The 22,978-nt window shown below is 38.2% G+C and overlaps 2 protein-coding genes across 3 annotated transcripts; both read right to left on the bottom strand.

The window, feature by feature from the left end:
- Window positions 1–8,863: 8,863 nt before the first annotated feature.
- Window positions 8,864–13,983, bottom strand: LOC112182035 (exportin-2). Its single transcript, XM_024320464.2, has 2 exons — window positions 10,840–13,983; window positions 8,864–9,248 (listed from the first exon to the last, which is right to left on the bottom strand). Exon 1 carries the CDS (start codon window positions 13,759–13,761, stop codon window positions 10,840–10,842), a length of 2,922 nt encoding a protein of 973 aa, XP_024176232.1. The 5' UTR covers window positions 13,762–13,983; the 3' UTR covers window positions 8,864–9,248.
- A 7,764-nt stretch (window positions 13,984–21,747) lies between these two features.
- Window positions 21,748–22,577, bottom strand: LOC112178152 (ethylene-responsive transcription factor ERF023). 2 transcript variants are annotated; one of them, XM_040511754.1, is made up of 2 exons: window positions 21,989–22,577; window positions 21,748–21,958 (listed from the first exon to the last, which is right to left on the bottom strand). In XM_040511754.1, the coding sequence occupies exons 1-2, from the start codon at window positions 22,555–22,557 to the stop codon at window positions 21,922–21,924; spliced, it is 606 nt and encodes a 201-aa protein (XP_040367688.1). In that variant the 5' UTR covers window positions 22,558–22,577; the 3' UTR covers window positions 21,748–21,921. The 2 variants fall into 2 exon arrangements, with proteins under 2 accessions (XP_040367688.1, XP_024172121.1); XM_024316353.2 differs by having other exon boundaries at window positions 21,748–21,980; window positions 22,011–22,577.
- Window positions 22,578–22,978: the final 401 nt, after the last annotated feature.

Raw genomic sequence — 22,978 nt, 5'->3', positions numbered from 1 at the left:
TTCGGCCCCACGGGACACGTCATAGTGGTAATGCTCATTAAGCTTTAGCCACGTGGTGTGTCGGTTCCGTACCGACGTGTCGTGAAGCTACTAGTTTTTTCGTCTCCGATACAGAACATTCTGTTTCCAAGTCCTTGAACAATGCGAACCATTAACCCCTTTTGAAAAGTAAAAAATCAAACCTAAACTTGATTACTAGTTTTACTGTCTCGTTTAACTTATTTACTATTGGAACTAGTAACTAGCTATGAAGCTAAATAGGATAGTCTTACACTCCTACTATAGAAGGTCAGGCATTTTGAAATGTAGTCACAAAACTAGCTCGACTACACTTATCGTATGTGTTTCTCTTATTTTTAGTCAGAATGCTCGGAAACATAAGTAAATTGAGAAAGTCGGTTTGGTCCAACCTGAGTACTCCTAAAACTCAATCTAATCAAGCCTCCCTTCTTCTTTCTCATTCCTGTGATTCAGCGGCGAAGCCAGATTTTGATTTAAGGTGGAGCACTCACGAAATATCAAAACTTAATTAAAAATAATAATAATAACTAAAGTAATATACATCTTGTAAATTGTTTAAAGCAATAACTATATACATCAACTTTTATAATTCAAAAGTAGAACAATAGCACTACATACGTAATATATAATTAACTACATATGTAATATATAGTTACATACATAAACCCACATTTTCAGACAAAAAAAGAAGAAGACAAAAAATAGAACCCTAAAGCTTACAGCAAGGAGCATCAAACTCATACCTATGCTATTATTAACTCAATCAAACAGCCACTACACTAGAGTAGATTTGTTACACTATGTTGAAGCAAAATATATATTTGTACTTATACTCTAGTGGGTCACGGCCCTTATGTGACTCCTCCCCTGCTCTGATTCATTCTTCACTCTTTTTTTTCCAAATCCTGATTCATTCATTCTTCTTCATCTAATCTTCGATTCTCCCCATCAAATTGTCAGTTAAAAATATCATGGAGATTGAGATAAGAACCATTTGAATCACAGAACAATCCTAGCTAGATCATGATCTTGGCAATGTATGTTCACTAGATCTCTAAATCAGGAAAATTGGTCCTCGACATCACTGAATTTATCTTGGTCGCTCCACTCACTTGTATGGACCCATAACTGAGCAAATTGATCTACAGCTTATCTTATACTATTATGAGTAAATCTGGCAACTCATTGAATACATTTATCAATATGGATCAAATGTGATTCCATCTAATTTATATGATGCAAAATTACTTACCTATCATATCAACAACAAAAAAATTACTTACCTATTTTCTTACCAATATTTATCTTTTTATTTTTAGGTCACATTATCTGATGGCACATCATATAACCTAACGAGCCAAGTATACATTTTGTTATTAGATTCTCAAATCAAATCTAGTTTTCCTTTATTAGATCCGATCAAATTATGCCGTTTTTCTTATGGATTAGATCTGATCTGATTATTTTTTTATCGAATCATATCAGATCGAAGTATTTTCTGACCCCGAATCTTATCAGATCCGGTTAGTTTTCAAATTGGATCGAATCAAGTTATGGACTAATTCAGTCCATGTTTGATCGATTTATAGATCAACACCCATCATACCAAAAGTATAAATTTTTATCATTTAATGAAAAAGGAAATAGATGATGAAGACATATGTGTAAAGAAATTATATCTATCAAGCACTGTCATCACACAACATGCACATAGATAAACATTAAGTTAAGAAGTATAAGTAGGACTAATAGTATTGATAAAAATGAAAAGCATAAAAAGCAGTAAGGGAAAGAATATTTTTTTCGTAAAGATAAGACTGAAGCATAACGGAGTTTGTCATGTAAGAGTGTAAATTTCAATACAGTAAAGTAAGTAACTAGCTAATGAGTGACTAATAGTACTAGTAAATTGAAAGTACAACATGGTTCATATCCTTAAGAAGTGAAGGCGATCTCCCCCCTCTCGAGAATTCAGGTTTCTGAATGGATTACCTAATACATCATTTAGAATTTGAAACCGAAACACCATCGAGCTCGGAAGATTCAACCCACGATTATCTACTACCCGAGCTTTAGTTTCTAACCACTCAACATGGAATGATGTCCTCAGACCTATAGTAAAAATCGATGAAGATGAAACCAAAACTCTAGAAACCTCACCGTCGAGCCCACCGTTAAACCACCATGTCTAGGTCTTGTATGCACTCTACTCACCTGCACCACCCGAAAAATGGCTAGGTAAATTCGCCGATGCCAATTAACCTCTACAGGGTTGTTGTAGTTGCAATCACACGCACCCCAATTAGCTTATTGTAAAGAAAAAAGACTTCTGCCTCCATTAGGTAAGCTTAAACATGCGAGTCCATCAGATCATACAAAAAACATCCGATTCAACTTGTGTCCATATTACAAGCGACATGGGTATCATACTAAATTGATCCGTCATGAGCGCTGCACTGCGAAGAGATTCAGAGTATCGATGTGCACTTATACCAACAGAAATAGACAGCTAGATAACTTCAAGTGCACTGTTCGGTTATTAAAAATGAAAAACAACAAATACCATTGACTATAATAATCTAACAGATGCCGGATCACTTACATTACTGATGTATAGAAGAATTTTTGTTAAATTACCTATTGATTTTTATTTCATGAGTAAATAATCACAAATCTCTTAATGACTTGATAACCCCATGCATGACCAAAAAATTAGTCTTTGTAAGATGTTGGGGTGGCCCAGTGTTGAATTTGATGCTTTTGGAACACCACCACATGCATGATTCATATGTCGTTTGTGCATTTGAGTGTTTGACCCAGACGTGAGGAGGGGAGTGCAGCAGAGCTTTGAAGGGAATCACCCTTGGTTTCTAAACTATATTTATCTAGTCCAACTTGGACTTGTAATGACTAATGAGAACCATTGTCTCCAAAGCAAAGCACTAAGGCTATGTTTGTTACATGAGACTGGACTGGATTGGAGTAACTTATATAAGAAAATAAGACTCATCCCACGTTTGGCACACATGAGGACTCAATTAAATGAGATTAGAGAGTCCCCGCATCAGCTCCCGACCTTCTTACATAGAACCCCCAAAACTCATCGGACTGTGGAAGCACGGGCTTCAACAACGCATTAGTCTCTCCTTCCCTTTCGCGCGCTTCAACCTCGTCTCTCCTTCTCTTTCGTGCTTCAGCCTCGTCTCTCCACTCTCGATCGCGCATCATCCTCCTTGAACTTCTATGTTCAATTTCTTTTCTATGTCATGCTCCTTTTGCTTTGATTCTGATTCCCTCTTCCCTTCAACCCTGTTTAGCTTCTTCTTCTCATGTATCTACTGTGATTTGTTAAATTAAAGACTATGGATTGATTTTCTATTAACAATTGTTTATGGGTTGTAACAATTGGTGTCTGGGTAGCTTGATTTGCTAAGAATTGATCAATTTCAAGATTGGGTTTTTTTTTTCTTTTAACAATGTCTGTGTTTTTATCTTCTTCTTTGGTTGGTTGTTTTCATTGATTTTGAATGTTGATCAATTCTGGGTTTTTTCTTTCTTTTAACAACGTCTGTGTTTTTATCTTCTTATTTGGTTGTTTGTTTTCATTGATTTTGGATGTTGATCAATTCTGGGTCAAGTAACTGTAACTAGTCATGTAACTGGTCACGTAACTGAACATGTCACTGACCAAGTAACTGACCATGTCACTAGTCAAGTAACTGACCATGTCACTGACCAAGTAACTGACCATGTCACTGACCAAGTAACTGACCATGTCACTGACCAAGTATCTGTAACTGGTCAAGTAACTGACCATGTCACTGACCAAGTAACTGACCATGTCACTGACCAAGTAACTGACCATGTCACTGACCAAGTATCTGTAACTGGTTAAGTAACTGACCATGTCACTGACCAAGTAACTGTAACTGGTCACGTAAGGGATACAATTTCTGGATTTGTCTTCAGCTTTCTCATTCCAATTTTCCTTTCTTCTCACAAACTCATAAAATTGTTCATGTCTCTACAAATTACCAACTTTTAGTCCAATACACAAACAAACATGGGATATGACTATTTTGACTATTCTGCTCTTTAGTCCTAAGCAGTACCAAACATGGGTCATGTATTAACATAGCATATCCCAGGTTAGAAGAGTCCTAGACTATTATAGGAAATAAGGTGGGGGATAATAGTCCCACGTAACAAACACCACCTAATTGTATTAAATATTATCACACGGAGAAGATTAGCTTGAGCAGTGAGAGATGAGGAAAGGTTCCTCGGATTTGTGTATAATTAGTTATTTTTGTCAATTTTTATGTTGAGTTTGTATGATCCATTGTACCACTAGTTATGAGAAATGACCAGATTGTGTCAATTAGGTGATAAAAAATGGTGAGTGATGATTATCACTCCAAGAATTTAGAGACTCAAAATGAAATAAATACATGTGCTCGAGACAATTTAATACATTGAATTATTTTGAACCATTCAATAAACAAAATTTAAATGAACCTACAATAAAAATTACATATCACAATAGCTGAAATGTTGCAATTAATAATATTCTTCTACAATTGTGAAATTAAGCAAGAGATAGTTGTAGGCACTATTTAATAAATTATAAATATTTCATGCACGTACCCTTTGTTCCAAAGAATAATGTGATTATAATGTGAGTATGTTTAAGAACAAACTTTAGACTAAAACTACACATGAAGATTTGATTCTTGCTTTGCATCTTTTCAAACATTAAGCAAGTTTTTTTTTCTTTCTTTTTTTTTTGACCCAAACCGTTTCCTTCCTCCACCCTCACTAATAAGGGAAAGAAATAAGGAAAAAGAAAATCCCTTTGACACTTTGATGTAGAACAAAGGAAGCAACGCCATGCCAGACACAATAATTAATTCTAGTTATTTGAGAATCCATTATGTAGAATATGAATGTTTTGATCAAAAGGCATATTCTAAGCTTAAAATAACAAAACGACTATTGCTCAACTCTTAAGGATCACTTAGATATCAAGGGTTAATGTCACCATCATACACATACAATTACTCCAATTGGAATACATAAACCAAAATTAAATTAACTTATCGTATAATAATCTTATCTATCTCATTTGTATAGATTCCATTTAGATTGGAGATTAGATCCCTTAAAATTGACAAAATAAAGTTGTAACATTGATCATTTGGTGACTAATGCTAACAAGATGGCTTCTTTTGACCTCTCCTAAGCATCTCCTTTGCTCGCTATTATTTCTTTTCCTAAAAAGATTGGGTATCTTGGAAGAATCTTCCAAACTGTTACCGTTACTTTGGGTTAGGCTGATGCTAAAGTTAAAGGGTATATGTGTGTGACATGTGTGAGAGAGAGAGAGAGAGAGAGAGAGAGAGAGAGGGAGAGTGTGACCTCCCTCTAGGGGATGTACCCTCCTTGTGTGACATTAATTATTGTGAAAATACATGATTGGTGGGACAATTGATATTGAATGCAAACCCCATGTGGAGACCAATTCTGGTTATGTTTCTTTACTGCCCTAAACCTTAACACATTATGAGGTACTTGGGTACCTAACTCCTTTACTTCTTTTCATTTTTCTCCAACCTAGATTTTAGCACTATTTGGACTAGGTTAGCCCTACATAGAATAATTAAGTAGTCAAGTTTAGTTAGTTAATTTGGCGCCTATATGTAATTTGAGGAGAGAAATAGGCATCCGTTTGAAGTCATAATTCATGTTAGAACATGTGAAGACTGAAGACAAGCATGAGTAGCTGAACTATGCTGGGTCCAATACCACAGTGAAAAGAGAAATATGCAAAAGCTTGGTTCAAATAATGAGCATTCTCAATCATACTATTCTTTTTTTTTTTTTTTTAATTTTAACAAAATGCTAGAAAGTTCTTTCTTATATTTTCACTCAAGAAAAAAAAGAAATTCATTTCTTATGTTGCTTAAACCATTTTCTAGTTGTTCCAACTTTGTTAGGGAGCTATGTTTCTTGTTTTTTAGTGAGCATCATCTAGTCTTGTTTTCTTGGCCTATTTATTATGTAGTAGGTAATAATTTATAGGCTTCCTTTCGGAGCATGAAACCGTCAAATGATTGTACCTAATGTATGTATCACTGTGCTACTACCACAAACTCTTTATCAACCCCTTAATGGTAGAGGGAGGATGTGTAATAGTCATTTCTGACTTTCGATGAATGATAGTTGCCCTATTTGGATTTGTTAAAAAAAGATGTATCATTTCATTCAATGGCAAGATATCGTTGTTGCCCAAGTATAGGATATGGTGGGATTGTTACTCGCAAACATCAACATGTCTTACACAAGCATGGGCATTATTTTTTCTTTTTTCTTTTTTCTTTTTTCACTATGGTTATCCTTGTCAACAAAGACATGGTCCCATCACTCCCATGTTAGTTTTGTTAGCATTTAACAAAAAAACGAATGGAGAATTAACATGGATGGCGTTGCTTTTTGTATATTTTTCCTGACAAGGGTTGGTGAATTTTCAGAATTCAAAGTAGAGGAAGTGAATTGAATTGTTGTTGAGGAAAACTATAGGGTAGTAAAATATACTTTGCATTTTTTTTTCTAACCCGCTTATGAATTTAAACTTTCATTTACGGATCAAGCATATTTAGACCATTTTTATCATCATATATATTTTCTTTACATATAAAAATTAACAAGTAAAAATCACACAGTGAGATTGTGAGACTCTTTTCAACAGTTATCTTTTACCTCTTGCATGTATGAGAACCCATATGGTCATATAGGGGAAAATAAAGGTCTTATTATTTTTTGGACATTAGGGAAATGTAGGTATATAATATTCTCTAACCTGTCATATGGATCGATGATTCATGAATCTATTGTCATCTTATTTTCATACGAGGATGATGAGAATTATAGAATATGACTTGTAGAAGTCCACCACTGGAGAACAATCAAGTGCAAGGTCTTTGGTCAGTTCTCCAACAGTTTAGTTTTTATCTAAAATTAAAAATTCTCTACGCTCCTGACTAAAAACAGAAGTAAATTGCTGGACAATTTTGGATATGGAAATTATTCTATGTACCGACGGTGTAAGTGACCCAACCCTTATAAAATAATCTCAACCCTTGATATTTATTATAAACTTTATTTTTAATAAACAAAAAGTGTATTTAATGCAATCTAACCATTCATTTATGTTGGTGCAAGTGCACGACGGTGCTCTGAATAATCTCTCTTTTGGATAATGTTATCCTTTTCTCTATTGGATATTTAGGTTTGTTGGGTTGTCCACCGTGCTGTTTCCATCATGCACCATAAATACCTTGGAGCATTTACAACCTTTTTTCGTTGATACACAAAGTGAGCCATAGAGATATAGATGGCAAAGGATTGTTCAAATTAGGTAAACTCACCTCTAAGTAGGTTAGCAAAAATGGGATTGGTCATTGGAAATGGCCTTTGGACCATCAATTCAGTGATGATGGTGAGTCTAGGTTTATCAGCATAGATAGGGACCATTGGCCATATGGTGGGGTACCCAAAAGACATGACAATCATAATTTTTTTTCCTAGGTACCAAAATATTTGGGATTGGACAAGGCTTGTTGGTAAGAAACCTCCATTTGACACTTAATATGATACAGTTCATGTCAACCATTCACTAATTAAGCCTCCAAAAAGAATCCTAATTATCTTTAGTGGATGTCAGTTGAGCAGCCCAGCAAAACTGACAGCATTCCTAATTTTTATTATCACTTACACTTTTGTTTTAACATCACTTGGTGCTTGTTTAAGAAATTCATTGGCTGATGAAAAACCCGGTTATTGTTTCATGACGGAAAGGGGGGAATGCCGATCAGAGTTGGTTCAGTTGGTAATGGCGGACTTGAGGTATAAATTCATACAAATTCGATCTCCGCTACCAACAATCTCTCATTTGGTGGGCAATTTAGAAAATGTCCTGCATAATTCCATACCAATGAATTGGGCTGGGACACTGGCCAGTTTTGTAAATCCTGTTAGGTTAAGGTCGTAAGTTTGCCCTGACCTTGATAATGTAGGGAAGTCTCCCTCTTACCTAAACTTTTTGTAACCAAAAAAAAAAATAGGGAAAGGGAGGAAACCTTTTGATTTTGGTCCACTGACTTCATATTTTTCTTTTATTTTTCAAAAGGGTCGTAGGCCATTGGGCTCAAACCGAGGCAGCACTCATGGGATGGAAGACTGGGTCTCCATCTGCCAATGAGATGGGGTGTCTTGTCCTATAGGAGGTTATGGACCTTGAGAGGTATAAACAATGGGGTATAAAACAACTGTCTCACAAGTTTTCCATAGGTGATGGGAGTATTTTGCTTTGTTTTCTCTTTTATGGATCGAATGTTCTTGTATTGAATAAGAAAGATTGTTTATAATGCTAACAACAACAATAGTTAGATTTTACAAATCTTGTGCAAAACTTTAGTGATCTGGCCACAACCAATAGCATTTGCAACAAGATCTTGAACCAGTTAAGGAACCGCAGATTGCGCAAAAACTATTGTGCTCCAGATGCAGTGCACTAATACAATATGGCAAAGCATAGGAACCCCAGAAACAAGTTTGATGATACGCCCCTTGCATATATTTCATGAGTGCTGAAAACATGCGCCCACTACAATCTAAAAAAACTTAACTAAAGCTTCCAGTTTTCTTCTCCCACTATATTAAAACTTAATACTGGGAAAGCACAGACCCAAAAAGGAGGAATCCTTCTAGCCCAAGTAAACAAATTATATGTCGGCTTCAACTAAGGCAGAAAGATTACTCGATTTTGGTAGAAACAAGAAAATTATGCCAACCTTACTCACTTAAACCAACTGAGATGTCATTAACATTAAAATTATAGCGATGCAATAATGTATACATGCAATAATATTGGACAAAAGCAAGTTTACATGACAACAACATATGCAGACAACTGAGGACTTGAAGAAATTCCCATGATGATGTAGTACGCAATTAACCACTAGGTGATTGCTATGCATGGAAGACGACTCCAAAAAGTGTAACAAAAAATCCCTTATCATATCTGCAGAACATCTTAGGAGTTGCAGAGATGACGATAATCTCATCTACAACCGTTGACTAAGAGACAGTAATGGTTGCTCACAAATGCATGCTGACGGAGATTCAATGAAGATAAAATGCCCTCATCTTCATAGCCACACGAAGTCCTGAAAGTTCACACACAACCATTAGATAATTTATTTTTAGCAGCAGTTATTAAATTTTGATTTAACAGGAACAAAAGAAGTAGAAAAAAAGTTATCTAAAGGGGACTAGTAAATAAGTGCATTAACCTAACTCGCTTAGAAGGTTAATGAAATTAACTCTGATATGCAATAACAAAAACTTCTACATGCACTTGACAATTTGAACTATATCCGAGGTAGACACTCACTTGTAACAGCATATTGTTAAACGTTGATAGATAAATAAAGACAAATATGCTAGAGGTTAGGAAAAAGTTCAGCAGATTTCAGATGTTCCGGATACCTAGAGGACCAACTAGACAACCACTTGAACATATTGGTGTAAACCCCTGAATACCGAACCAACAAGGCCAAATATCTGCCACTACAAGACACATCTAAACAAAGAAGATCCCAGTCCAAGAAATGCATACAACATGATCTCCCATAATTACACATCTCTAGTTAACAGTAAATAAGAGCACTATATATTAGGCAAATCAAATTTTAAAGAAAGCGCATGTTCAACCAGAGCTCTGTCGCTTTCAGTTCCCCAAATGAAACTTGAGCAAACAGATTTCTCCATAAGCACAATAATCTAGAAGATGACTTTTTTTTTTTGGCCAGTTCAGATTTAACTTCAGACCTACACACATTACTTTCAGATTTTGAGCATGTGGTCTTAGCACTACTTTTGTAGACCGTGGAGTTTTGTAGATTTAACTTCCTTATATGTCTCCCGAAATCATTAAACTCAAATGTTCTTGAGTTACTGTTTATACCTCAATACAGCAACCCGGCCTTTTTTTTATTACCAGCACTTAATCTACCAGTGTTCGATTAGATACTGTTATTTTCTCTTGTACCATAGTAATATTAACTGATCAAATCATTGAATTATTTATTTCCCTTGAAATCTCCTCAATGTTTACACAGATCTACTGTATTTCCAGGTAAACATATACTTTCAAGCTATTGATTACTGCAGTACTACCCTTCTAATCTATAGCTTTTCCCAAGAATACTATGTTTTGTTATCCACTTCTAACCTGTAGTTTCTGAAGTGGCAATATTTAATACATAAAACAAATGCACACATGTTAGTATACCAATGAAAAAAACATTACTAAGATATACAGCATTATACACACATAAATTGTGAATACACTTCACACAAATATGAAATATATCAATTTGAAAAAGAAATTATAAATGAAGAATAGATAAAAGTTAACAAGGTCATACCAATGAAAAGGGATGGATTAAAATTTCAAAGAGAATAGGAAAGAATAACGACAAAGACGGGATCCAATAGACATTCTTATGCTAGAAACAAACCAACAAAGCAACACCTTTTGATATCAGAACAGATCAGACTCAGAGTCTACAACAGACTCAACTTTAAGCCTCATTGTGTTTCACGTATTTATGCTACATATTATGGCCAAAACTAAATATCAACACAAATAGTTCCAGATTGTAATCAAGACATGCTCCAAACTTATCCATCAGAAACAAAAGAAAATCGTGCATAATCAAAAAGCAAAGAAGAAGTTTGCAGTTTTATACTCACTTAAACAATTTGGCAGTTATAAGAGTTGCAGAGACGAAGTAGTTCTGCCTGATTGGTTGGTTCAACATATTGACTGATGATTTGAGGGTATCTGCCTGGGGAAAGCGCAGAAAGCCTAGCCAACGAAGTCACCAAAAATTCCTTTGCATCTCTTATATCTTTCAGCGGATCATCCTCAGTCTTCCCAGCATTGTGCAGCCGAATAAAGGTGGCAGAATATCCAACATTTTCTGAAAATTCAGGCATTTCAGGATCCTCTTCAACCCTGTCCTGCTCTGTTCGTGAAAGAAGGGTTACAATGTTGTTAAGCAGTTTCCCCCAGTGCTCAACGGCTGCAGCATCCAGAAGCATTTGAGATTCACACAGAAGTCGGGTTGATGCAACTGCAGTCAACTTAGTCTCAATGACTCCTGTAATAAGTGTAAGATTAGGTATCCAAAACTGCCCCAAGATCATCAGAAATAGGTTGGCCTGAATGCTATTCACTGAATCGACAAGGTTTGTAGAGCCATGTTTGACCAGAAAGAGTGACATAAAAATCAATAGACACTTGATAAACTTTCCTGTCTGCCTGCTTTGGAGAACTGTGAAAAGTGCACTCCAAATCTGACCAATGTAAGGCGCAATCACATTAAAATCAAGGCTCTCAACAACAGTATTTAGCACATAGAAACCCTGTTCATCAGTACTACGGGCTGAGACAAGCTTATTGGAAATCTCAAGGACCTGTCTCAACCTGCCCTCTTGGTTGAGCTCATGGGGTGCCTTCTGAAGGAATGCTTGAAGCAAACGCACAAGAGCAGGGACATTGGAAGCCTTTCTCCACGAGTCAGGAGACAACAGCATTGGAAAAATCTGCATGTAACTCTGTGGAATGGGTGGCCTGTTCAACTCAACAAGTTGAGCCAGCAGCTGAAGTGCATAAGGATAGAACTCTTGCACATCTTCGACCAATATCTTCTGGATACTGGGGAAAAGGTTTATCTCAAAAATCGATATGAGAGAGGCATCCTTGCCGCATGCTCGTTTCACAAGGACAGCCACAGACTCAAAAACATAGTGGTTAAATACTGGATTCTTGGGGTTTTCACAAGCTTTGTTGAGTATTGATGTCAACCCAGTAATACAAGGTCCAACAATCTCACGGGATATGTCTGCAACCCCGAGAACTCGCATAATACACTTCATCACATATTGATTTTCCTCAGATTCTGGAACCTTCAAAGCCTCAAAGAGGTTGGTCATCAGTTGTGGCAGCACTGGAGAAATATCTACTGAAGTATATCTTGCTTGTCCACCCTCATCCTTTACCAGCAAAAGCTTCTCAATACAACTTGCAGCATAAGAGTGAACTACATTGGACTCTGCACGAAGGAACCGAATCAAATCTGGAAAAAATTGTAATGTCATAGGCTTTGGTATATGATTCCGGAACATTGTGAAAAATTTCAATGCGCCCGCCTTAAGCATTGGATATCCATTCACATCCTGACTCTGCAGTTCTGGAACAATCACTGTCCCAAAGAAGTTCTGAACATCAACAAGATCAGTCGTAACAGAAGTGCCACCAGCCCTCTTAGTAGCAAGTGATACAACCAAGTATATTGCGCAGTCCTTATCCTTCCAATTCTCAGATGGGTTTGCGGCAAAAGAGGTCAGCAAATTCTGTATCTGTACAGAAACCAAGTTGGTAACCTGTGGTTTATAATTGGTAGCAATCCCCTTAAGAAGCTCACAAGCAATCCTCCTCCTGGTATCGAGATCACTGCCTTCCATATCCCTCCTGATGAACTCAATGTAGTTCATGTCAAACAGTTCCTCATCCTCATCCCTCAACCTCACATTTGGGATCACAATGCCCTGACAAATCTGGGGTATCACTCCGTCACCAGCAAACAGATTATGATGCACACTTGTGCTAACGGTAGTCAAGAACTTAATAGCTGTAACGGCTAGCTGATCACGGCTCGATGCCTGAGAGACAGTTGTTAACAAATTCCACACAGCTAGCGCAAAACCATTCAAGTAAGCTTGAAACTCTTCCTCATTCTTCTCCATATAAAGGTTAATATTCTCACACACCGCTGAGCGCAACTCATCCACCACTGCAAGCCCATCAGCACTATTCTCAAGCGCTGGATAACTATTGGCTAGATATTTCCTTTGCTCAGTCATCCACTCATTCATATGGTCCTCGAAAAACTCAGGCAACTCCTGAAAATTCAACGAGAAGAAAATCCTACAGCACAACCTCTGAGACTCAAACAGCGGCTTGAGCGCCTCCGCATTACCTCCGCCGGCATTGGCGGCAGACTCAATCAAATTAGCCGTTTTCAAGAAAATTTCCAATAGGGTTCCGGCGAAATTATCCAAACAGTATTTCAAATCATACAAAAGATCATTGGTCTTGTACTCATACCGAAATTTCTTAAAAATAGAGTTAGCAGTGCCGAGAATACCGTTAACGGAAGCATAGTTGCCGGCCTGGGAAGCCTTGTGGAGGCTTCCGATGAGCTCCGGGAGCAGAGTGGGCCAGAGCCTGGGGAAATCGTGCTTGCCGATCAGGACTAGGGCTTCGCTGAGCTGGCCCTGGATTTTGGGGGTGGCGTTGAGCATGAGGGTGACGATTAGGGCTTTGATCTGGTCCTTCTCGGCGTCGAGGATCCTGGGCTCGTCGGAGTTGTTGGGAGCGGGGGCCCACCGGGCCTTGAGGTGGTTCTTGAAGTTGACGGAGGCGGCCTGGCGGATCTCCTCGGCGACGCTGGGCTCGGCGACGAGGCGAAGCACGGCGAGGCCGTAATTGGGCTTCTGGGAGAAATCGGCGAGTATGGCCTCGGCTTGGCGGCGAGGCTCCGGCGAGGGAGAGAGGGTGTTGACGAAGCACTGAGAGAGAGTGTGGAGGTCCTGGGGGTTCCACTCCATTGCTGAAAGAGAGAGAGAGAGAGAGAGAGAGAGAGAGAGAGAGAGGTTAGGGTTTTTGTGTTGACGGCTAGGGTTTTATGAGGTTCTTTTGATCGGAAATAGAACTAGGGTTTATTTGGAGAGCTTTGGCGGGAGGAAGAGAGGAGAATTCCGGTGGTGGATTTGAAAAAGGGTTTAGGTCTGAAGAACCCCAACACAGGTGAATAGTTATAAGGGATGGCTTAGCGTACGCTCCCATTGGTTAAACGATGTCGTATTAGGACTTTGAAGAAGGTCGTTTCAATATGTATATATGTAAGGGAAGTATTTCAAAAGGGGCAAAATTCTTAAAAAGAGGAAAGAGGTTATCGGGCTAAATATATATAGTTACCCTAGTTGGGTCTATTTTGTAGGTTTTGGTCCATTGTTTAGATTTTGAAACATAAAGTGATCACAGCGGCCCAACCCGTTAAGCCCGATTCAATGTGTTGGTGGGTTAGTCACTTGGATTGGGTCGTTTATGGCCACCTAATTCAATGTTGATATGAAAGAGGCCAATTCAATGAGGAGCGGAGAACCTTTAACCCTCGGCTAAAGGTGCTAGTCGCCTGTCTCGCCCGCATGCCGACCCATGAATTCTTTAGATCGGACCGGCAGGTCGGGCGAACCGGAGCCATCGAACCACCAACACAAGGACTTTTCAGTCCTTTGCTCTAACCCGTTGAGCTACCTGAACAACAGAAAGTTGTCAAGTGTTAACCGAGCTAAACTTTTTGGATTAAAAAAAAAAAAAAATCATTAACAAGTATTTTAGTGCTGGTGGAGTTTGGTTGGTATCATAATGGTGTGAATGTGATGAGCTATGAAACTCATATATCAATCGGTCAAGTCCTCGTTAGCTCTGCAAGCTTTGAATAACACATTGAAGAGTTGTGGAGCATGTTCGTGTAACTGAGGTTTGCTTTTTTTCCCCTCTATTGTAAACCAACTTCATAATTACTAAAGGATGCGGAATTTGGAAGAAAAATTTACTAGTAGCATAAGACAAACAACACAACCCAACTCATTTGGTACCAATCATACTCACAACCCAAGTACAACATATGGCAAAATATTACATTTTTTGTCGAAATAGCTAGCTTTTTTAGAGTTCAATTTTAGGGCGACACAACATAAGACTAGTCCAAATCAAACTTGTTGACTTCATTTTTGCAATCTTGTTGGGACAACACCTATAGTGCTTTGTAGATATCATATCTTAACATTTTAATTGTTTTTGTGTTGATATGATGTTTATTATTCTAAACTCGTTTTACATACTAATTGAAACCTATATTCAAACAACTTTTTTGACATATACACAATATCAACATTGCATAAGATCATTTTTGTCCGTAAAATCTCACAATATATGGCCATACTCCTAGTGATAAAATCATTTCTTCCTGCTCATTAGCTAGAAGAGTTGGTCTTCAAGCACTAGCATTTCACGAAGCCCATTAATCGATCTATATTTGCTTTCACTTAACCCAAGTAACCAATGTTTCAGTCGGCAAACAACAGACTAGTCATGCGTTTCAACATACAATAAGACGGGGTACAATACAACCATCGTTTTCTCCTCCGAATTCTGGATCAAAAAGGGGACCTCTGCTTCAACATCACTCTGAACAGGTACAATTATAATAAAACTCTGACACAGACCCTGAATTTCCCTCCACATCTTTCGTTGAAAAATTTCCTCACGTGTAACACTTGGTTCATACATCTCCTTCTGTGGGTGTCAAATTATGAGAACTACTAGACTACCTAACAAAGACATTTATTTTGCCCTCACCCACTTGTTTTCTCATGTCTTCTTGCTCATCCCCACAATGATGTTCCAGGCCTTTCCTTTTGTCTTGTAGTAAAGCTTACTCTTTCTGCTGCACAGGTACATTCAATTGAAGAAACTGTAATCTAAACTTTTTTTTTCGAATTCAAGAAGGTATAGTTATAGAGTGCATGATTCCATGGCATTCAGACAATATTAAGCTTCACTCTCAATTACTTTCGAGTCCGGCCAGGAAACTATGATATGATATTGGACAGTCACTGTGGTAAAAACGATCGAAAAAAGGCGCAGAGATTCTACAAATTATGGTGTGGTTTTTGTAATATGTTGCAGACAGCAGTACTGAAGTAGCAAATAGTGATTATTGGAGACACATTGGAGGTCTATGATGGCTCCACAAATTGCAGACAGGCTGGTGGTTTGACCTACATGGATCTTTCTTTTCCAAAATCACTTATTAATGGTACTTTCATTGATGATAATAGTATCTCACTGGTACAAGTGTCTCACATAGCAATCAAACAATTCAAACCAAATCATTGAAGATATTGATCATCTTAAATCTCAAACCTCAACTGCTTTATATTACCAGTAGTCCTGATTCTTACTATATATTCCTTTGGTGATGGAATATTTTTTTTTTTTTTGGGTTGCAAGGGCCTGAAGCCCAAACAAAAGAAAACAAAAACACAGAAATTAAACAGCCAAAGCTGTTACAAAGGAACGAGACCTCACTAGGCCATCAATGTCATCTAAGACAGCTTGAGTAGTAAAAGCTGGATTGGTACTGAAGCTGTAAGTTCCCAAATCTTGATCAAGACTCCTTTTGGCTAAAATATCTGCGACCGTATTCCTCTCTCTGTAAATATGTTTGAGAGAGTAGGACTTCAAATGTTGTGCCAAAGTTTTGCAATTATTCAACAAGGTTCCAAGAGGATGAAGCTCAATATCAGTATTGTGTAGAAGGTTAAACAACACAGCAGAATCAGTCTCCACTTCCAAATGCTTAATATCCATCTCAACAGCCATTTGGAGGCCAGTAAACAAACCCCAGGCCTCTGCTTGAAGTACTTCTCCACGCGCGCCCAGTGTTCTTCATAAACCCTTTACTCCATACACCATTACTGTCCCTAATAACACCCCACCAGCACCAATTAGTCCCTCCCCATTTCTAGAGCCATCAACATTCAACTTAAAACGACCAATCTCAGGTCTTTGCTGGTGATGGAATATTTCATCCTCTTATTTCTCGTTAAGTTGTTGATGGAAATTAACATCAAGTTTATAGCCCCTTAAATTTGTAAGGCAATTTGTAATTGTGTCATCGTCTTGAAGAAGCCAAAATAATGGTACTTCTTTGGCCAAAATAATGGAACTGATTGATGTATATTTTGCGTTGTGGTCTCCATGTCTCTCGACAAAATTAACCGGGAGATGAGGACTGTGATAGCACAGTTTCACATCGCATGATCGAGTACATGATTACCTTTGAATTTTGAAACATAGTAAGGATGTGGATTTCTCCACCTGCATGTTGTTAATTGGCTTAGTGGTAAATCTGATCTATATTTTCTATTACGAACAGTACTGAGGCAGCAGGCCGGTGTATGCACATGGAAAATGTCGAACCATCAGCTTGTGGCACCTGATCTGGCAGGGTCGCAGGGAGGTGGAATTCCGAAAGGGTCCAACTTTAGCGTTGAGGAGAAGAGTTTAGGGTTAGCAAAGTCTCTCATCTCCTAGGTATCTTTAGAATGTGTTGTATATAAACTCCTCCACCCATTGACGTGATTTGACCTTATTGGAAGTTTGTATTTCTAATTCCTCGACATAGAACTTTAATACTATGCCAGACAATCACGAAACCGAAAAACTTAAGCCAAACTACACTGGTCACGAAATGATCAAGCAATCCAACACTTGCGATGCCAACTTCCTAATTCCATTAATTCCCATGTTGTTGCAGCTTTCCTGTATGTTTCATATTTCTGGGCACCTAGTGCCAACTTGATCAACTCAATCAATTGAAAGCTCCAAAAGAACGAAAGCATGGGATTGAATCACGGCCAAAATAGGCACACAGATCAAACAGCATGCAGCACAAAACTTGCACATATTTCGGCCATGACATCGATTTTTTTTTTAGAAGAAGAAATTGCATATATTAAGCAATTGAGATTTATATTAGATTATTAGTTATAAGTACATTGGAGAGCCATTGTGGCCAATTTTCAATCCAAACTTGAAATGCAGGATGTAAAGGTGCTTTCCTAATTAAAACATGTGGTGTCTGATTATATTTCTTAAGACTAAAAATACAAATAACTGATTAGAAAAAGCAGAAAAATGTTCTCAGCTCTACTAGTAAAAGGCCTTCAACCGATCAATCTGAAATGTCACAATTGAAATCATTAATTATCTCCTGCGCATCCATTTTCAAGATGATATTAGTCGAATCGAAACCTGCTAGGTGAAGAGCTTGTAAGCCCAGATCACCTGCATACAATTCAATTGCCTTAACACTGTAATGCCCTAAGCCTTTAGAAACTGCAAGAAGAAGGCCATGACGTCATGACATCGATTGCAATTGACAATTCCTTCACATTATCAACATATTACAAAACCGTGGTCCAATAATAAAGGGTACTTGACCCAAAGCACCAAAATAAGTAAAAATTATCTCACTTATTTCATAAACAAATTTTTATTCCTAGCTACCCAATTTAACATAAAAATATAATTTTACCCTCAGTCAAATTAATAAACTACCCATATGCCATCTCTCTCTCTCTCTCTCTCTCTCTCTCTCTCTCTCTCTCTCTCTCTCTCTCTCTCTCTCTCTCTCTCTCTCTCTCTCTCCCTCCCCCCTCCAATCTGAAACGTACTCTCTCTCTCTCTCTCAAATTTGCAGGAGTGTTGGTGCAAGCACTGAGGTGCCGGCGAGTCGATTTACACTTCATCGGCGACGACACAGGACTCGGCTTCATCAACGATGACGAATGGGACCTCAAATTCCGCTTCTAAGGAGCCAAATCACTGCTGGATCCGACTACCTCCTTGACGGCTCAACGCTGCTTTCTGATTCGACCTTAACGCTGCATCTGAGAAACTGGAGTAGAGGACACCCTTACAACATTGGCTAAGGAGAGGTTTGATCCTCTGTGATTTAGAGGCGATGAAGGAGCGAGAGTAAGGCTAGGGACGTGGCAGGCGGGGATTGATCGTAGACGGAGGTGATAAGCGGAGGGCTGAGGCGGGGCGACCTGCGGTGGCACAGACGGGAAGAAGCCAGAGCGAGCTAAGGTGGCACGTCTTCATGACTTCACAAAAGGGAGAAGATGTGTGGGTGCCTAGAACAATTTCTAGGTGCCCAAATCAAAATTTTTTTTTTTTTAAGTAATGGGCAGAAGGAAAAAAAAGTTTTTACTATCTATTGGGGGGCAATAGACGTTTTGAATTGATATAATCTCTTCATTTTTTTCTTTAATCAAATTTTTATTTGTCTAATTTTAAGAAGATTAGTTCCCGTTTCGACGACCGAAAGTTATATTGGGGGCAATAGACGTCTATAAGGGGGCAATAGACCCCCAATAAATGTCTATTGGAGGCAATAAACCTTTCCGGCGACCTATGAAATCTCCGACAACTTCTTTGGGAACCTCCGGCGGGGTTTTTAGAAAAGTCCAGTGGGCAGCAGTCGGTGATCGGATTCCGGCAAAGTCTCCTATGCTTTCTCTCTCTTCCATTCTCTCTCTCTCTCTCTCTCTCTCTCTCTCTCTATCTAAGTAACAAAGGGGTGAGGGTAAAATAGTCTTAAAAAAAATTTAATTGGGTTATTAGGAAAGACTTCCTTAGAGTGTTTGGATAAGGAGAAATTATAAAAACTTAATAGGATAAGTGCAAAAAAAAAAAAAAAAAACCCTAGAAATGGTGTAAACAGACAAAAACCCAACAATAAACTCATTGTTATATGCTTTTTCCAGGCCTGAAATAACCAATTGATCTTTAGCTCTTTTTACAGTGAAAGAGGCTTGAAAGAACCAATTGATTTTTAGCTCTTTTTACGATGGTCCAACAATAAACTCAATGTTTTTTTAGCTCTTTTTACGATGGTCCAACAATAAACTCATTGTTATATGAGCATATTATTTATATAAATTTTTAATTAAATTAATTATTGTTAAGGTGTTCATAATTGTGACTTATTTATTATTATGAACATGAGCGGTTCATGTTGGACAAATTCGGTTCATCCATTGATTTGATCTAGTTCAATACATTGAGTATCAATTTGATTGAAAATTTACATAAGTGATATACTCATGAAGACTTAAAAACTGAACGGTTGAGATGTCGATATGTGACGGAAAAATTAGTCTTATAAATTATCCCTAAAAATAGAAAGAAAGAAAAAAATCCTAACTAGAAGGGCAATGTACATATATAACTTAATCTCTACTAATTAAACCCGTGACCAATTTTCACCGCTGATCATTAAACTTCAGAAAGTGCCATGTCTATTTGATATGCATGCATAGCTTCGATTCATAGGTTGGGGCTTGAATTTTTCCTTTTTCCTTTTACAGTTCACATGCATGCATATATAGTTGCTAGCTTTTTCTCTCATGTCTTAATCTCCTTTCTACCTATTAAATCTACTTTATATTTCAAGTGGGCATGTACTCATATTCAATTGTCTCGAAGTCTTCTGTTTAGAATTTCTCTAGCCATCTTAAGAGCAAGTTCACCCGTGGGTCACCAGATCACCTATTATTCACTGCTTTTTATGTGTATTTTCACTCTCTGGGTCACGGGCACAGTGTATTTCTTGCCCTCGATCGCCATGTGTTACCCTGGGTCACTTTCTGGGTCACCCTGGTGACCTGCAAGCTGACCTGGTGACACAGGTCTTATTAGAAACTGTGCCCGTGACCTCGAGAGTGGAAATAAACACTAAAAAATAATGAATAGTAAGTGACATGGTGACCCAACGGGTGAACTTGCTCTAAGCACTCAGCTGTGTGTATACTCTACGATTGTGATTATTTAATCCCTAGCTTGTTAACCCTTTGCTTGCTTGAATCAGTCAAGTATTAGGTCCAGAATCTAGAGCCAATTTGTCAGGGGGCCTTCTCTATTCATTTTCTATTATATCGGTTTGAGAATTTATAAGTTCGCTCACCCTCTTTTATAAGTTATAATTCAGTGGAAAATACATTTTAATGTAATAAAACTCATCAAAACCTTATGACTACTACTGTTTAAGATTTGTTATGTGTTGGGCATTCTGTCACATGTTTCTATCCTAAAATTTCCATTCCCACATAAGTATGTTCTTTTCACATTACCGAAATTTATAATTTTAAGTCACTAAATACTCCCAATCACAACTTTTGACGGTTAGAGAACCCAAAAAATTCAAAATATTTTGACAACGCAAAGTAAACATTGACTTAAATTACAACATAGAAAAAACTTTTAGAGGGTACATTATAACACGTCAATAGTTGGTTGCTAAAACGATACTACCACTGTGGACGAGGGGAAACTTTACAACTAGAAATATAATCAACTGAAAGTAACGTACAAAATGGATGCAGATTTTTTTTGTATCAGAAAATGGGGATCCCTAGGTGTGGACATGCTCCAGATAGGTGTTGCTTCATTTGCTTCAACAACATCAATCATATAGAATTACAGGCCTAACGAAAGAAGGAAGCATAAGTATAAATAAATAAGAATATAGGGCACTAATTCCAAATAATAGGAACAAATCATTTTCAACCCTGTACTCCTAAAATCGTTTGATCTAGCTAACGAACATTCTCATACTGACTTTTTACTATTTGAACTGCAAATTACTGTATTTGAACCAGTACATATTTACATGGCAAAATATATAATTATTTAGTTATATAGCTAGCTAGTACATTATAATTCGATACTGAAATATCTGGAATGGACTTTTGTAGATTAATTTGCAGACTGTCGTCAAAGTTCGAATGGTATAACAAAACTGGTTAAGCAATCCCGAAATTTCGGCCAAAACCTGCAATTCGCAATTCGCCCATGACCTGGGACCCCTGGGAACTCATTAGTTTACTTATCCATATATCACCCATTCAAGCTGCATTATATACCATTAAGAGTGAGTGGTTGAAGTTTTATTGGAACCTGAGAAACTTCACCAAGTCTCTTTTTAAGTAGCTGGATATATAGTTATTTATATAAACCCCGCTAACTAAAATTATTAATCAAGCACAACAAACCCATCTACCTATGTTGGTATACATAAATTGGAGCACATATATTATACACCAACCGCACATAAGAACCTAATCATCACCTTATAGACATGCCTCTCCTTCTGGCCATGTTAATGCTGTTTCACCGGTAAACGTACTCCGTTTCACCGTTTCACCGGTAAACGTACTCCACCCACATGAGTTCGAGTAGCACGTGCCGCTATTCATTAGCTCCGGTAGCTCAATCTCACCCCAAAAATCATCGACGCCGCCGCCGTCCAATACGTCACGGTGATGATCCTGATCAGTGCTTCTAGCTGTACTTGATGACTTCATTGTCTGTGCTGCTTTAGCTGCTGCTGCCTGAATATCCCTAGCCGTACTCGTGGAGGGCCTCGGCAAGTGCTCCACCTCGTCGGGGAAGTTCAGCTGCGCTTTTCGCCCCTTGAGGCAGTAGGCCGCCACGTCATAGGCCTTGGCCGCCATCTCGGGCACCGGGAAGGACCCTAGCCAAATGCGTGACTTCTTGCGTGGCTCCCTGATTTCGGACACCCATTTTCCCCACCTCCGCTTCCTCACGCCCCGGTACACCGGGTGCCGGGTGCCGCTGCGTTGTTGGTTTTCGTGGTTCTGGGTGATTGTGGCTGCGGCAGTGGTGGTGGTGGGAGTGCTCAGGTCATCTTCAGTGTCTGGTGGTTGCTCCATGTACGTTGAGAAAGCATTAGCTGGGAGTGTCATCAAATTAATACAATTGTCTAGGCTCCTTTTGGGTCTTATAAGTTATAGCGGGTTTTTCTGAAATTACTTGTATGCCCTTGCGTAAGACATTAATTGGATACTTATTATGGTGCATACCTTTTCCTCCGATCCTCCAAGTGATTCTGAAATTGTGATAGCGGGACAGGGTTCTACTTCTGAGGGTACTTCTGCGGGTACATAGCATTCATTATTTGGATTCAGGCATCTAGCAATGGCTAAAAAAAAGGTAAAAAACACCCACATGGACAAAAGAAGTTAAAATTTTGCTAAACCAGGAAAAACCGAAAAACCTTCTTAATCTCATTTGCATATGTCAGGATGACAGCATGCCCACCTAAGAAAACCCTAGAATGTGCACTTTTAGGCCATAGCGTAAGATAAGGGGAAGAAACGGTTTAGG

Source organism: Rosa chinensis, chromosome 1, assembly GCF_002994745.2.
Source record: "Rosa chinensis cultivar Old Blush chromosome 1, RchiOBHm-V2, whole genome shotgun sequence".
Lineage (NCBI taxonomy): Eukaryota > Viridiplantae > Streptophyta > Magnoliopsida > Rosales > Rosaceae > Rosa > Rosa chinensis.
Note: the sequence above shows the minus strand (reverse complement) of the source record. Positions and strands in the feature narration are given on the sequence as shown.

What these genes read in the sequence shown, in the direction of transcription:
- LOC112182035 (XM_024320464.2), bottom strand. Translation starts at nt 13,761, where the DNA reads ATGGAGTGGAACCCCCAGGACCTCCACACTCTCTCTCAGTGCTTCGTC.
- LOC112178152 (XM_040511754.1), bottom strand. Translation starts at nt 22,557, where the DNA reads ATGACACTCCCAGCTAATGCTTTCTCAACGTACATGGAGCAACCACCA. An exon ending in AGTACGTTTACCGGTGAAAC is followed by an intron (nt 21,959 to 21,988) that starts GGTGAAACGGAG and finishes TACCGGTGAAAC; the next exon opens with AGCATTAACATGGCCAGAAG.